General features: G+C 38.8%; 1 protein-coding gene across 8 annotated transcripts in view; it reads left to right on the forward strand.

Annotated features, from left to right (window-relative positions):
- CADM2 (cell adhesion molecule 2) overlaps positions 1-16,149 on the forward strand; it is a 1,073,705-nt gene that overhangs the window by 791,400 nt on the left and 266,156 nt on the right. For 6 of the 8 annotated variants that reach the window (XM_038385081.1, XM_038385064.1, XM_038385091.1 and 3 more), the window contains one exon: positions 14,412-14,561. In XM_038385081.1, coding sequence (XP_038241009.1) covers positions 14,412-14,561 — 150 coding nt within the window. Of the gene's footprint in view, positions 1-707; positions 914-9,439; positions 9,464-14,411; positions 14,562-16,149 lie in introns of those variants that run through there. The other 2 variants (XM_043509686.1, XM_043509655.1) reach the window with 2 other exon arrangements.

Raw genomic sequence — 16,149 nt, forward strand, 5'->3', positions numbered from 1 at the left:
GGGATACCGGTCCACCTCAGGCAGAGTGCAGATTTGAACCTAGTGCTCCCATATACTGGGTGAGTTCTCTAAACATCATATAATGAGGGGCATCACAACCTTTGGCTGTGTTTTGTGGCAAGATGGCCTCTGAGCACATCTACTTGATCAGGCCAATCAGGAGAACATCTAGTTTGTGGATCCTGCTGCAGTTTAGGTTTGAGCTAGGCACTAAGCTGTTTGGTGGTGTCAGGACTGAGATAACTATGAATATACATACTAGCAGAAATTTAGGAATATAAGGGACATCACTAAAGTGGCTGATAGGTACCTAAGTCCCCTTGTGAATTCCACCATTTGTGCCTAAATCCCCTATTTTAAACATCTCTAGAATGTTATAGGCACCCTATTCAGAATGGCCTGCAGATTGCTGAACACACTTTTAAAGTTGTCTCTTGTCTTGAAATAGAAGTTTACATAATTCAAGAAAATATTGTTCTAGTTTACATCTATGTGGTCCACTGAAGCTTAATAGCACAGAAGAGGGGGCTCCATACGTATCTTCAAAACAAGAATATCATGTGGAAGGGAATGCAGTAAGTATGGTAATTGTAAATAATAATCTGAGATGAACAAAGCAAATATGATCTGTATACAGTACCATACTTATAGATGCCACAGCAGCTTTCTCTTGTCTTTATTGCTGTATGGCATACATCCAGATATCTGCTGTGTTAACATTTTGATTGTGGGAGGAGATGAAGAAGAAGAGGTCCATACGGTTTCCATTGGCCTAGACAACAGAAACATCTGCTGGATTCATGAGCAGCTTGCTGACCTCAATCAGCAGGGAGATTTGCAGCTCATCAGCTCTGCCATATCAGTAGATATTTCATAGACCATAGAGATAAACAAGAAAAGCCAATAACAGAATGTAAGTATTTTGTATCAAAATTGACCACATTCAAATATTTAATTATCTATAACAATGCTGCAGATTTTGTCATGGTTATTTTTAGTAAGTCATGGACAGAAAATTTCACAGGAGCTCTGACCTGCCCATGACTTCTTCTAAAAATAATGGGGACGGAGAGGAATGATACCTGGATCTTCATTGGGGTGGGAAAGGGACTGACAGCCCCAGCCCCTCTGCCACAGTTGTGGGGGCACAACCCGGACTCCAGACCTACTGAAGCCACAGAGAGGGAAAGTGGGTCAGGGACGCATAACGCCTGCTCCGCCACTGACAGCTGAAGCTAGAGTCAGGGAGGGCTGGTAAAGTCACAGAACCCGTACATCACTGATCTCCAAGACTAAATCGTATCCTTATCTAAAACTACATGTAAATGACACTAATTGACTGTTAGGGAACAGCATTCTGTGCATGAAAGAATGGCAGGATATAACCTTAACTGTTGGCTACAGGAGTAGGGACGGAGATGGCTGTTAATGCTAATGGAAACAAGCCAGCTAGGTCCCCCAAATATTCATTTTTATGAAAATTATAAAATCTGCACACTTGGTTTACTCAGACTTGTAGAGCCACAAAGAGGCCTTCTCAGTCTCTTTTAGAAATGCATCATAATCTATTTTATTTTTGGTTGGGGGACAGCATTTGCTCTGCATTTGAGAGCAATTGTCCAAGTGATGAGAATAAGGGACCCCATCCTGAACTGGTGCAAATTGTCTTAGTTCTGTAACTTTATTCTAATGGAGCTATGAAAACTTACAAAAGTTGAGGATCTGGCCCCAGGGATTTAGTAGCATTTGGCCATAAGAATCAGTTGAAACTATATCGCCACAAGATTTCCAGAGTGAAATCCCTTAGTCAGGTTTACTTGTATAACATTTACAGAAAATATCAAGTTCTGACTTAAATTAATAGTTGTTTCATTCAGCAACTTCTATTTGCTTAAACAGAGCAATGTTTCAGTTGATCTAGTTTGGCACTACAAAAGACTTTTGAACATCAAAGAAAATAAACATTGACATGATGGATGAAATCACCAGAAATGAAATCTTTGTCAATGAACAAATGATCAAAAGTGGAAAACGCATCTTATTAACCACTGTGGCTTTTGCTCTTTGAAAAACAGAAATGGTTTCTTCAGGGAATGTTCTGAGTTGCCTCAGATATAGCTACATGTTGATCAATGCAAAGTCATTGAGGTATTGCTTGTTTAGATGAAAACCATCCTCCTCATCTACTAGGATTGTGATTTCTTTTGTTTTGTTTTTTCTCCTTTGACAATACATTTTCCATGAAGAATATGTGTTATTACCAGAGTTTATTTGAAGGCTTTTTAAAAAAAAAGTTTATTGAATCAAATATGCAGAATCTAATTACATAACTTAAGGATACAGATCTCACTACATAATTATAATGTTTAGCTAAATTATGTCTGTCTTCCCTTAGGTTACAGAATATTTCAATGAGAAACATGTTTGATGATCATATGAGAGAATGACATTTTGATACAACTTCCAACATTTATGATTACAACTTAAGTTTTCCTCTTTCTACTCTCTCCTTCCTTGCACTGGCTACAAAAAGAATGAAAAATTAGTTAAGATGAGATATAGATGGTGATCAGATAGGAGAATGGAACTAAGATACATGATAAAGTCTTAATAGGGGGGATTCTTTCAGATTCTCATATAGAATTAGTATTAAAGAAATCAGTCAGAAGCTTGTGAGAAAATGTTTGGGCCTAAAGAAGTTTACATATGATTTGATGTTACTCAGTACATTCAGAAGATTGAAGGAATGGTGATGTCCAATTAGCAAGGAAAGAACACTAGTGATTTTAATTGTCTCTTACAGAAAGATTCTTTCACGTCCAACTCTAGAACATAGAGAGCAGAATCAAGATCCGTATTTAAATATACTTTTCTCTTAGAATCATAGAATATCAGGGCTGGAAGGGACCTCAGGAGGTCATCTAGTCCAACCTCCTGCTCAAAGCAGGACCAATCACCAACTAAATCATCCCAGCCAGAGCTTTGTCAAGCCAAACTTTAAAAACCTCTAAGGAAGGAGATTCCATCATCTCCCTAGGTAACGCACCACCCTCCTAGTGAAAAAGTTTTTCCTAATATCCAACCTAAACATCCCCCACTGTAACTTGAGACCATTACTCCGTTGTTCTGTCATCTGCTACCACTGAGAACAGCCTAGATTCATCATCTTTGGAAACCTATTTCAGGTAGTTGAAAGCAGCTATCAAATTCCCCCTCATTCTTCTCTTCTGCAGACTAAATAATCCCAGTTTCCTCAGCCTTTTCTCATAATTCATGTCCTCCAGCCCCCCTAATCATTTTTGTTGCCCTCCTCTGGACTCTTTCCAATTTTTCCACATCCTTCTTGAAGTGTGCATCCCAGAACTGGACACAGTACTCCAGATGAGGCCTCACTAATGCTGAATAGAGGGGAACGATCATGTCCCTTAGTCAGCTAGCAATGTTCCTACTTATACAGCAAAAAATGCTGTTTGCCTTCTTGGCAAAAAGGGCACACTGTTGACTCATATCCAGCTTCTCATCCTCTGTAACCCCTAGGTCCTTTTCTTCAGAACTGCTGCCTAGCTACTCGGTCCCAAGTCTTTAGCAGTACATGGGATTCTTCCGTCCTAAGTGCTGGACTCTGCACTTGTCCTTATTGAACCTCATCAGATTTACTTTGGCCCAATCCTCTCATTTGTCCCTTTGTATCCTATTCCTACCCTCCAAGCATATCTACCACTCCTCCCAGTTTAGTGTCATCTGCAAACTTGCTGAGGGTGCAATCCATGCCATCCTCCAGATCATTAATGAAGCTATTGAACAAAACCGGCTCTATGACCAAACCTTGGGGCACTCCACTTGATACCAGCTGCCAACTAGACATGGAGTCATTGATCACTACCCGTTGAGCCCGATGATCTCGCCAGATTTCTATCCACCTTATTCCATTCATCCAGCCCATACTTCTTTAACTTGCTATTAAGAATACTGTAGCAGATCATATCAAAAGCTTTGCTGAAGTCAAGGAATAACACGTCCACTGCTTTCCCCTCATCCATAGGGCCAGTTATCTCCTCATAGAAGGCAATTAGGTTAGTCAGGCATTACTTGCCCTTGGTGAATCCATGCTGACTGTTCCTGATCACTTTCCTCTCTTCGAAGTGCTTCAGAATTGATTCCTTGAGGACTTGCTCCATGATTTTTCCAGGGACTGAGGTGAGGCTGACTGGCCTGTAGTTCCCCAGATCCTCCTCCTTCCCTTTTTTTAAAGATGGGCACTACATTAGCCTTTTTCCAGTCATCCAGGAACTCCCCCGATCGCCATGAGTTTTCAGAGATAATGGCCAATGGCTCTGCAATAACATCTGCCAGTTCCTTGAGCACGCTCAGATGCATTGCATTTGGCCCCATGGACTTGTGCTCGTCCAACTTTTCTAAATAGTCTCGAACCATTTCTTTCTCCACAGAGGGCTGGTCAGCTCCTCCCCATACTGTGCTGCCCAGTGTAGCAGTCTGGGAGCTTATCTTGTTCATGAAGACAGAGGCAAAAAAAGCCTTGAGTACATTAGCTTTTTCCACATCCTCTATCACTAGGTTGCCTCTCCCATTCAGTAAGGGGCCCACACTTTCCCTGACCACCACCTTGTTGCTAATATACCTGTAGAAACCCTTCTTATTACTCTTAACATCCCTTGCTAGTTGCAACTCCAATTGTGATTTGGCCTTCCTGATTTCACTCCTGCATGCCTGAGCAATATTTTTATACTTCTCCCTGGTCCTTTGTCCAAGCTTCCACTTCTTGTAAGCTTCTTTTTTGTGTTTTAAGATAAGCATTGTTAAGCCAAGCTGGTCGCCTGCCATATTTACTATTCTTTCTACGCATCGGGATGGTTTGTTCCTGCCACCTCTATTAGGATTCTTTAAAATGTATCTGGCTTAGATAAGGAGAGTCTGAATTGGGAGGAAGGGAAATTTTGGCTTTCATTGAACTATCACAAGATTCTCTCTCCAAGCATTTTGAAATATAGACCATATGAATTTACTCGAATATTTTTAATACCCACAAAACCACTTGATAGTCTGGGATGGGATGCTGTAATGTGTGGTTAGAACACATATTCTTTTCTTCCCCTGTTTATTGTCTAATACTAAGAACAACAAATTCCTGCAGTATGTATAAAGGAAGATTTTAAAGAATAGATGAGCTTCTGCACTGGTATATATAACTAAAGTTTAGTAGTTCAATGAATAACATCAATTTGTAAAAAGTCAGTTTTGTTAGGCTTAAAGAGCAAACTTGGTGATCTGATTCAGAAAGTCTGCAAAAATAATTCATTTGCAGGCAAAGATACATATACTGGTATCTGTCAAACGTTCCAGAACAAAATTTTCATGCCTCTAGTTTAGTTTATCTTTTGAACCTGGGGCTGAATAAAGCATTTACTGAAACATAATGCATTCCACAGAGTAGCAATTTGACCCAACTGCCTTTTCTTCCATTTTAAAGGTGGAGTGCGGGGCGGCGGGGATTTTATTATACTAGACTAAACCCTGCATCTTTACTCTGTCTCCTGAGGTATTGGACCAATTTTCTAACTTTTTTTTTTTTTTAAAGGAAAAAAGAATACTTTCTACAAGTTGACATCTCAATTTGGGACATAGTTAAGTGATTGAGTATGAATCTGTCTTTGAATGTAGAAATGTGGTCATAGGTTCCTGTTCACTCAGCTAGCTGCCTTTCAAGTGTTCTTCATGTTGGAAGGGAAAATAGTCACCTCTAGGTATTGATTATTGACCCTTCATATGGCATTACAGAAAGATAGTGCTTTTTATGAACACAAAATTAACTTTCTGGGCATTATTGAATTTCCAGTTCAGTACTATCTCCCTTCTTTCTGGCAGTTCCCTCAAAGGAAGACATCTTTCACCCTTAAACTCTCACTTGTACCATAATATGACTGCTTATTTTTTTTCTTTGTAGGGTGACCAGATAGGGACAGTCCTGATTTTGGGGGCTTTTTCATATATAGGCACCTATTAACTCCTCCCCAAAAGATTTTTTTTACACTTGCTATCTGGTTACCCTAACCTCAGGATACAGCAATGCTTCCTCCTCCAGCTCCTTTCATCTGGGCTCTCTCTCGAGGGAACTGGAAAGGAGACCTTAACTGGTTCCACCTGTCTCCATTAGCTTAACAGCCTTAACTGACCCTTTGCCAGTTAACTGCGGTCAGGTGCCGGCATTAGCCTAATGACCTTAACTGGTTAATTGGCATCAGGTGTCTTGATTGGCCTGGAGTAGTCTTTGTTTGACTATCCAGGGAGCAGGGACCTGCTCATTCTGAGGCTAATATATCTGCCTTCCACCACTCTCTTATATCCTTCTGGTCTGACTGTCACTATATCTATATCTAATATTTCCTTGAGTATATTTTCAGTCCTTTTTCACTTTTTTTCATTTATCTTTATAGCCTAGTTTAAATAAAATTATGTACACTTTTTTTTTTAAATTTCTACCTGTAAGCTCTTTTCTCTGAGAATGTAGAGTTAAATTGGCTTCTAACTCAATTATGTCTTGAGTTGGTGGTCTTATTGTTTCCTGTTGCAAAATTATGCAGCTAGAAATATTTAGGGTGACCAGACAGCAAATGTGAAAAATCAGGACGGGAGTGGAGGGGAATAGGAGCCTATATAAGAAAGCCCCAAATATTGGATGTCCCTATAAAATTGGGTCACCCTATCTGGTCACCCTAGAAATATAGGCTCAAGGGGAAGTTACAAAGACACTTTCCATTTCTATTTTATAAATAAATTCCTCACTCTGAAATTAGTTACTATAAATGTATACTGTTGGACTACATTAGCAATTAGGCCTTCCAGGAAAAAAAATCCTAGAATGTTACCCCAAGAATTGAGCAATTTTTTATTTTCAGTATCCCTTTTAGGTTCTTTAATTTCAGTAGTGAATCCTGCAATATTCTTGTTAACTCCTAATTTTCTTTGCAAGTGGCTCTATTAATGGAAAAAATAGTAGCGAGAGAGCAGACACTTTTGACCTGTTCCCTTTTTCTTTAGTTTGGGATACCAAGGTGTTCATGCTGTAGATTAAATAAGAGGTATTTGAATTCCAAATGTGAGACTAAATTGATATAATTCAAAACTGCCAATTAGGAATGGCCACTTAACCCAGTCAAGGGACTTTTCTGCTTCTAGAGTTGAAGCAAATTCCTATTTCTTTGACGAAGCTGAATGGATGCAATTTAATGTGCATCCAGGACTGTCTGTCTGAGGGTTGCCTTCCAGGGCCAAAAAGTTTTGGGTCTTTTATGTATCAGTTGTTGAGTTGTAGTCTATAGTCTTGTTGTCAGTATTGTATCATAAATTTTTAATATCTCTGTTAAGAAGTGAAATCAGATACTAGAACCAATACTCATTTCTGCATCTCTCCTCTTCATGTGTCAGTATGCTGATTAGCATGCTGCATGGCTTCCAGGATTCTACCTTTCTCTTGTATAAATCCTACACAACAAAAGCATTAATTCCTGTTAGAAAACTGAAAAACTTAAAAATTAATATAGTAATCCAATCCTGGACTTTTGCCCATGTTAAGGCTATTTTATAGTCATCTACATTTCAGATCAGGATATAATTTCTGCTAACCTAATTGCAACATCTTGTGATGTTTTCTCAAAATAAAGCTTTATATCTCTGGAGAGTTACATGTTGAGATATTATATATACATAAAGTAATCCTGAAAAACTGATTTTAAATATGTTTTGGATTGTTCATCATACCCCCATTGTGTTTAATTTCTTTTGAGCTGTCTTTCTAAGAAAATAAGCCAAAACTAATTTACACTCATGCTCATTGTCAGATAAGCACTGCATCATTTGAAATGGGAATTGTCTCCCTCTCCTTACCATTAAAATGATCCTGCTTTGCATTTGCCTTTTAGAGGACTCATGCTTTTTAAGGTCTTATCCAAAAGCTACTGAAATCAATATGAAGACTTTAATGGATTTGAATCAAGGTTTTACTTTGTATCTTCCTCACCAAGTCTTGCATTTTCTCATACCTGTGCACATTGGTTTTGACTGAAACTGGAAGTACTGAAATAATGTGAGGAGATTCAAGGTAGGAAGGGTGGTAAAATGAAAAAGATTGTTTTGTGGTTCAAGCACAGGACTGAGTAGAAGAAATCCGTTCTAAGTTCAGCTCTGCTACAGGCTTCCTGTGTGACCTTTAGTGAGTCATATAACTTCTCTTCTTATCTTAATTTCCACATAAGAAAAATGGTAATAAATGTACATACCTCACGGGGATGTGGGGAAGCTAGACACACCGGAATATGTAAAGCCAATGCGCCAGCAAATTGCTAACACACTGCATTCATCTGATGTCCCCCACAGTTACCCTCTTTCCCACATCTACTGCAGAGATTTCCATGATTCATCAACAAACTATCATATGAAAAGCATAGACAGACAGACTAATATGCTGATGGTGTAAAATCGTGAATATATCACCAAGAGCACAAAGGTTTCTTACAGGAATGCACCACTGCAGTGACAAAAGCAAAGAAAACCTTATTCTCCTGTGCCTTTGCAACCCCCAAAGGCCAGCAGAGACCCACTTACATTCACAGCATAGTGAACCAGCTAATCAGCCCAGACTGTGTACCACAAGCCTCCAACTCCTGCACTGACCTCTGTGAAGAGCTCGAGGCAGAATTCTGAACTGGACTGTATGGTATTAACCACTTCACCAGTCCTGAAGAAATTTGTCCACATGACATACCATGAGTTCTAGAAGCTCTTAGAAACACTTGAGACATCACCTCTGAAAAAGATCTATGCCTCTGCTGCCTGGTAAAGGCCTATGGAGAACGACAGCAATCACTGCTAATGGAAATTATCAGCTCCTTCTTTAGAGAAACAAACCTTTGAACGCTACTGAAAAATGCAATAGCCCCCATCCCCACATGCACTACCCACAGCATCACAAAAGCAACCCATGACATGAAATTTCTTTAACTATTGCCCCATCTCCACACCTAGATAAAATCACTGAGATTGTCATGACAACCAAGCTCCAAAAACGTGTAACAGATGGGCTTAAGACTAGGGTGTGCAGCACAAGGACAGCCTTAGTAGCACTAAAGGAGATAGTAGGATAAGTATCTGTGGAGGAATTATGTTTGGATGAGAAGAAAGAAATTATTACAACCACATAGATTAGCAAATCTTTCCGAACATGGAGGTAAGAATAGAAGTGATACACAGAAGCTAAACTGAAGTATTCTGGTATTCATCTTCTCAATGTTTTTCAACTTCTACATTTCTGTGTTCCATCTTACCAACAGGAAGTACTGATATCTGAGGAGAGAAATTGGGAACTCTTATACATCTGTCAAATCAAAATAATGTTCTGCATGTGCACAGTACAGACCATCTGGTGATCCCAAAGCATTTTGTAAGATGAGTAAGCATCAATATTTCTTTTGTGTAGATCATGTAACAAGGTACAGAGAGGTAAAATTACTTGCCTGAAGTCATGTAAAAAGAAAAGGAGTACTTGTGGCACCTTAGAGACTAACAAATTTATTAGAGCATAAGCTTTCGTGAGCTACAGCTCACTTCATCGGATGCATTTGGTGGAAAAAACAGAGGAGAGATTTATATACACACACACACACACACACACACACACACACACACACACAGAGAGAGAGAACATGAAACAATGGGTTTATCAGACACACTGTAAGGAGAGTGATCACTTAAGATAAGCCATCACCAGCAGCAGGGAGGGGGAAAGGAGGAAAACCTTTCATGGTGACAAGCAAGGTAGGCTAATTCCAGCAGTTAACAAGAATATCAGAGGAACAGTGGGGGGTGGGGTGAGAGGGAGAAATACCATGGGGAAATAGTTTTACTTTGTGTAATGACTCATCCATTCCCAGTCTCTATTCAAGCCTAAGTTAATTGTATCCAGTTTGCAAATTAATTCCAATTCAGCAGTCTCTCGTTGGAGTCTGTTTTTGAAGCTTTTTTGTTGAAGTATAGCCACTCTTAGGTCTGTGATCGAGTGACCAGAGAGATTGAAGTGTTCTCCAACTGGTTTTTGAATGTTATAATTCTTGACGTCTGATTTGTCTCCATTCATTCTTTTACGTAGAGACTGTCCAGTTTGGCCAATGTACATGGCAGAGGGGCATTGCTGGCACATGATGGCATATATCACATTGGTAGATGCGCAGGTGAACGAGCCTCTGATAGTGTGGCTGATGTGATAAGGCCCTATGATGGTATCCCCTGAATAGATATGTGGACAGAGTTGGCAACGGGCTTTGTTGCAAGGATAGGTTCCTGGGTTAGTGGTTCTGTTGTGTGGTGTGTGGTTGCTGGTGAGTATTTGCTTCAGATTGGGGGGCTGTCTGTAAGCAAGGACTGGTCTGTCTCCCAAGATCTGTGAGTGATGGGTCGTCCTTCAGGATAGGTTGTAGATCTTTGATGATGCATTGGAGAGGTTTTAGTTGGGGGCTGAAGGTGATGGCTAGTGGCGTTCTGTTCTTTTCTTTGTTGGGCCTGTCCTGTAGTAGGTGACTTCTGGGTACTCTTCTGGCTCTGTCAATCTGTTTCTTCACTTCAGCAGGTGGGTATTGTAGTTGTAGGAATGCATGATAGAGATCTTGTAGGTGTTTCTCTGTCTGAGGGGTTGGAGCAAATGCGGTTATATCGTAGCGCTTGGCTGTAGACAATGGATCGAGTGGTATGATCTGGATGAAAGCTAGAGGCATGTAGGTAGGAATAGCGGTCAGTAGGTTTCCGATATAGGGTGGTGTTTATGTGACCATCGCTTATTAGCACCGTAGTGTCCAGGAAGTGGATCTCTTGTGTGGACTGGTCCAGGCTGAGGTTGATGGTGGGATGGAAATTGTTGAAATCATGGTGGAATTCCTCAAGGGCTTCTTTTCCATGGGTCCAGATGATGAAGATGTCATCAATGTAGCGCAAGTAGAGTAGGGGCATTAGGGGAGGAGAGCTGAGGAAGCGTTGTTCTAAGTCAGCCATAAAAATGTTGGCATACTGTGGGGCCATGCGGGTACCCATCGCAGTGTCCCTGATTTGAAGGTATACATTGTCACCAAATGTGAAATAGTTATGGGTCAGGACAAAGTCACAAAGTTCAGCCACCAGGTTAGCCGTGACAGTATCGGAGATACTGTTCCTGACGGCTTGTAGTCCATCTTTGTGTGGAATGTTGGTGTAGAGGGCTTCTACATCCATAGTGGCTAGGATGGTGTTTTTAGGAAGATCACCAATGGACTGTAGTTTCCTCAGGAAGTCAGTGGTGTCTCGAAGATAGCTGGGAGTGCTGGTAACGAAGGGCCTGAGGAGGGAGTCTACATAGCCAGACAATCCTGCTGTCAGGGTGCCAATGCCTGAGATGATGGGGCGTCCAGGATTTCCAGGTTTATGGATCTTGGGTAGCAGATAGAATACCCCAGGTCGGGGCTCCAGGGGTGTGTCTGTGCGGATTTGTTCTTGTGCTTTTTCAGGGAGTTTCTTGAGCAAATGCTGTAGTTTCTTTTGGTAACTCTCAGTGGGATCAGTCAAAGGGTTAGTTTGGAATATATATCTGGTCTCCAAAGTCTCAGGCCTGGGGTAATTCCACAGGACTACTGTGTGTGTGTGTGTGTGTTTTGTTTTTTGCCCCGAAGAGAGAGGGCTTCAACAGTACTATTGTAATTTGCTGCTAGCTTCTCTGGGTTAACAGCTCCAAAAACTTTTATCTAGAAGGAGACTTCTTGAGGATTTAGTACTTGTTTAGGTAATTGGCAGCTCAATCCTGAAAGACACTTAGCACCACGGCCCCAGTCCATGCTTAGTTTTAAGTTCTGTTGACTTTAATGGAACTCTTCACATGCATAAAATTAATCACACTTAAGTGCTTTGCTGTTTCAGGGCCAGCATGCTCAACATCTTGCAGGAATGATACCTCCATGAACACAGTATATGAAACCTTCTTAGGGTCTCGAGCAGTTTTTGCAGAACAGTTGCTTGTAGAGCACTTGTTTAAACTATTTTTCCTGTTCTTTCTCCAGTGTTCCTGGTGAATTTCACTGCAGTCCTCTCTGGAACCAGCTACTTGTGTTAATAGTATTAAAGTAGTTCAGACTTGCATATTCTGTATGCAAAATGTGTTTTAACCTATACAATTTACTGAGCCAGAATTTGTGCATTAGAAGGTTATTTGTTTGGAAAGCCCACTGTAATTTAGTGGAAGTAATAGCATGCTGTATGTGCCTTTCTGGATATTTAAAACTTGAATTCAAGCAATAAGAATTGCTGTGAGGTTCCTGGAAACATTGGGATTGGGAAGGGGAGAAGTGATGGAAAAATATGACAAGTCTTCTAATTTTTTCTTCATTGTGATTCACTGGGTATTTTTAATGTTTATTTCAAGAAATGTCACATACAGTGGGTGTCATGAAAATGTTGGTGTTTGTTTGCAGTGGTTAAACTAGTTGTAATATTTTCAATATTCCCTATATTCTACTTACCATAAATATTCCATCCCATTAAATATACAGGTGTTTTTGGTCAGCTTACTCTCTGTATAAAAGAGATGGCTGACACAAAATGTACAGTTTTTGCTCCAATAATGTTTGCTCAAATTTGATATTTTGATTACAACTCTTTTATCCTATATTTCCTCCAGCTACTATAGTCTCATGCCAAGGAAACATTTTTGTTTTAATTGAGGAATTAAAACTGTGTTGAGTTCATTTGATTTTATTTATTGAGATGACTTTTCTTGCAACTGCTGCTTATTTATTTTGTTCAAAATACAAAAATTTAGGCAATAAAGTATTTTAATGTAAATTGAGTGCTTGTGAAGGATGCTGTTTCTACAGAAAAGAACAGCCTAAGCAACAGCAGAAAGCTTAGTCAGTGATCTCCAGTTTATTCCAACCCAGAACTGAACAGTCCACTTTTAGCTGTGAGAGGCTAGTTAGTCTTCAAGGTTTTTGGCACTTTTTGCGAGACTGCCAACAAGGCTGCCAGCTGTGGTAATGTTTTTTGTGGGTGCCTGCCTCGCAGGAACTGGAGTAACACCACCAAACTCATTTTGCATAAGCTACTTCACAGCCATCAAAACTTGCCCTGGATTCTGTCTTGTCGCTATAACCAAGTCAACAATAGTGTGTGTCTATAATTTATTCAGTTTCTTTGCATAGTTGCATAATTGCACTTGTTTTTAATCATTTTTGCCTTCTGTGTAGGCTAAATCCCAACCCCTCATTTATTTGGGCAGAGTTCTATGATCAGTGCCACTAAAATATAATACTCCTCTTAAAGTTTTATGCCAGATCTGTGGGCATTTGTTATAACTACTGGTATATTGTAAGTTAATATTATTTGATATAATAGTATGACATAAGCGTGAACTTGTCTATTGGTTACATTTAGGACTGTAAGGATATTTTCCACTTCAGGCTTTTCATACTCTTCAGTGCCAATCTATGTGTTGTACTTCTCCATTATAAGACTCTTTTATGTCAGTGGTTCTAGCAAAACAAATAGTATATTTTACTTGTAAGCTTTCCCCACATGCACATTAAAAACTTTAACTCCTTCTTTTGTTACAGTTCCTCTGTTTCTTCTTGACAGTATTGCATAACAAAGTATGTGCTGATTTCACAAAATTGCTCTTTATATTAAATATGTACCTGGAAATGTGTAGAAGAGGTATTTTGGACAGCTTAACATTTTTCTTTTTTTCAGCAAATTGTTAATGTGCTCTATAACATTTTTGGGATAAACTCATAATAGTTAGAGATGTGAAAGGACTATTACATCAAGTCTATCCCCAACAAGTTCAGGTGATACTTCCTCACACCACACTTGTTCTTAGACAAAATATCAAAACTGGCAAACAAAACCATCAAGAAAATTATCAAAAAAATGTGTGAGATACCCTATCTTTCTGGCTTAAAAAAATCATGTTGAGAGTTTCATAGTCTGTTTTTTAATATTTCTTGCTTTTAGCAGATGTTATAAATAGTCTAGGTTTTTAGGTACATTTAACTATGTTCTTCAAAATAAGAACCATATATAATGAAGCATCTATAGACATGGTTTTTGGTTTGTGTGTCTGAATAGGGAGGGATAAGGATTGTAGGATACTTCCTAGAAGATAATGAATATTAAATAATCTTCAGCTCCTAAATTTAACCTGGCAACTCTCTGATATAGAGAACATATTTCTGGTATCTCTCTTTCCTCCCCCCCCCCCACCTTTGGTAAGACTATTACATCAAATTCAGACTGCAGGCTGTGAGAAGTTAATGTAATAAATTCTGTTCTATAACTTTCTTGTAATCAGGATTTTTTTTGTTTCTATTTTCTTTAATCCCCTTCAGGCAGCCAAGGGCAGTTTCCACTTACACAGAATGTTACAGTTGTTGAAGGGGGAACAGCAAATTTGACCTGCAGGGTTGATCAAAATGATAACACCTCCCTCCAGTGGTCAAATCCAGCTCAACAGACACTGTACTTCGATGACAAGAAAGGTGAATATATTTTCTTTAATAATTTTGAAATATTTTAAATATCTTAAATGAGACAGATAATTCATTTATTCCCAAACTGTTTTAATATGGAACTGTATTTATGTTAAATATTAAATATCTGTTTGCTAGGTATAAACTCTCAAGAGTACTTAGCTTATAATTTTTGATTAAATATACAGAGTTTGTTTCTAACTCTTTGATTTAAGTTATTTTTGTACTGTATATCTTGATTTCTTATATGATTTTCATTGCCCACATTAAGTGGTGGGAGGAAAAGAACAACATTTTTAATGATTTTTGCAAATTGAAATGGAAATCTTTGTTCAGATATATTTTGAAGGCGGGTTAAAGAGGGCTGTGTGGCGGGGGGGAGGGAATGTAGTAGGCTGTAAGCGCCATATCTTGTCTATGGTAACTGGTGGAAGGATAGTGTTTGGCTCAAGTTTACTGGATTTTGTTTTAGTTTTTAAACAATTAGTGTGCAGTTACTATCACATGGTTATTCAGCCAAACAATTAATCAATTAGTTCACTTATATTTGCTGTCTGAGCTAATTACACGATTCATAGGTTGTGATGGTGGTCTACCCAGATGAAAAAAATAGGAACAATTTCTATTCTTTTTCAAAAGACAGATATTGCTTGTTTAATAGGTTTTGCTCCCAAGATTTGTGAATCCATAGGACCTGAATAAGCCCAGAAATGTATTTTTTGAGGTAAAATGGTAATAAGAGAATGCCTTTTAGATTTCATACATAAAAACGTGAGCATTAACAGACCTACATTTCATAAAATCTCTATTTGGCTTCAGAACTGCAATAACCTTGATGTTGGCTCCAGTAGTAGCGAAGCTTGATGGAGTTTATATTTAATCCTTCAGTGAGGACTCAGTTCTGCAAGATGCTGGGCACTCTGGCCCATATCCAGCAAATGGGAGTACTCAGGAGCTTAAAGTTAAGCACTGATTAAGTGTTTTGCTGTATGATGCCAAAGGCGCTTAGCATCTTGCAGGATCAAGCTTGAAGAGCAGATTTTGTGTGGATCTGTGTGCTTAGTTAAAAGCAGATATGAAAAGCAGTTGTATTATATCTACAGAACATGCAAGCAAAATATTTTCAAACTGAATAAGTTCCATTGCTACTAATATAATAGGCAAAACAGAATCTAATTAAGATATTGAAATGGTTCCTTTTTCCTTTGTGTAACTATTTTTGTAATGTGTTATCATGGGATTTGCAATTTCCTTTAAGTCTCAGGTATGTTATGAATTTTGGATTAAAGATATATAATGAAGGTATGCCATGTATTAATATTCCTAAAACCCAATCCTGCAACCCTTACTCATGTGAGTAATCCCACTGATTTTGTATAAATAAGGAATAACTACATAAGTAAAAGTAATGGGTCTGAGCTCTTTTGTAGGCGAAACCCAATATCTAGAACTTCTATACATTGAATGACATTTTAAAAGATGCTAAAAAAATTCAGGAATAAAAAAACCCAGGTTAATATCATGTATGAATCTGTTCTGGTATGAATTAAATTTGCTAGATTTATCACTAGATTTATCACTCTTCACTGACAATAAT

The sequence above is a fragment of the Dermochelys coriacea genome, chromosome 1, assembly GCF_009764565.3.
Source record: "Dermochelys coriacea isolate rDerCor1 chromosome 1, rDerCor1.pri.v4, whole genome shotgun sequence".
In the NCBI taxonomy this organism is placed as follows: domain Eukaryota; kingdom Metazoa; phylum Chordata; order Testudines; family Dermochelyidae; genus Dermochelys; species Dermochelys coriacea.